This window comes from Octopus bimaculoides, chromosome 30 (genome assembly GCF_001194135.2).
Source record: "Octopus bimaculoides isolate UCB-OBI-ISO-001 chromosome 30, ASM119413v2, whole genome shotgun sequence".
NCBI lineage: Eukaryota > Metazoa > Mollusca > Cephalopoda > Octopoda > Octopodidae > Octopus > Octopus bimaculoides.
In genome coordinates, this window is record NC_069010.1 from 3615601 (window position 1) to 3616317 (window position 717).

At 46.6% G+C, this 717-nt stretch overlaps 1 protein-coding gene across 1 annotated transcript in view; it reads left to right on the top strand.

Moving 5' to 3' along the window:
• Positions 1–717, top strand: part of LOC106882317 (lysine--tRNA ligase) — a 26950-nt gene that overhangs the window by 20746 nt on the left and 5487 nt on the right. The window contains exon 9 of the mRNA XM_052978079.1: positions 338–389. Within this exon, the coding sequence (XP_052834039.1) occupies positions 338–389 (52 nt within the window). The remainder of the gene's footprint in view (positions 1–337; positions 390–717) is intronic.

Consider the following 717-nt stretch of genomic DNA (forward strand, 5'->3'; position numbering starts at 1 on the left):
CCATCAGCACCACCATCATCATCACCATCACCATCACCATCATCACTACCATCATCACCATCACTACCATCAGCACCACCATCATCATCATCACCATCATCATCATCATCATCATCATCATCATCATCATCATCATCATCATCATCATCATCATCACTACCATCAGCACCACCATCATCTTCACCACCATCATCATCTTCACTACCATCATCATCATCATCACCACCATCACCATCATCATCATCATCACCATCACCATCATCATCACTACCATCTTCATTACCGTTATTAGCAAGATTATTAATACTACTTAGATGAAATTTCTTTTGTATCTGAGATATCTGGGAGCTTTGCTGTACTCAGGAAGACCCATCCTCCACAGCAGAAGTGTTAGTGCTGCTCCTCCTGCTGATGCAGAGAGGCCTGCAGGGGCCCTGGGCCCTGTGCCAGTGTCACGTAAAGAGCACCCTTGCTGGCACCACATAAAGGGCAACCAATGTTTGTTGTTGTTGGCACTCCGTCGCTTCCGATGTCAAGGGTTCCAGTTGATCCGATCAATGGAAACAGCCTGCTCGTGAAATTAACGTGCAAGTGGCTGAGCACACCACAGACACGTGTACCCTTAACGTAGTTCTCGGGGGATATTCAGCGTGACACAGAGTGTGACAAGGCTGACCCTTTGAATTACAGGCACAACAGAAACAGGAAGAAAGAGTG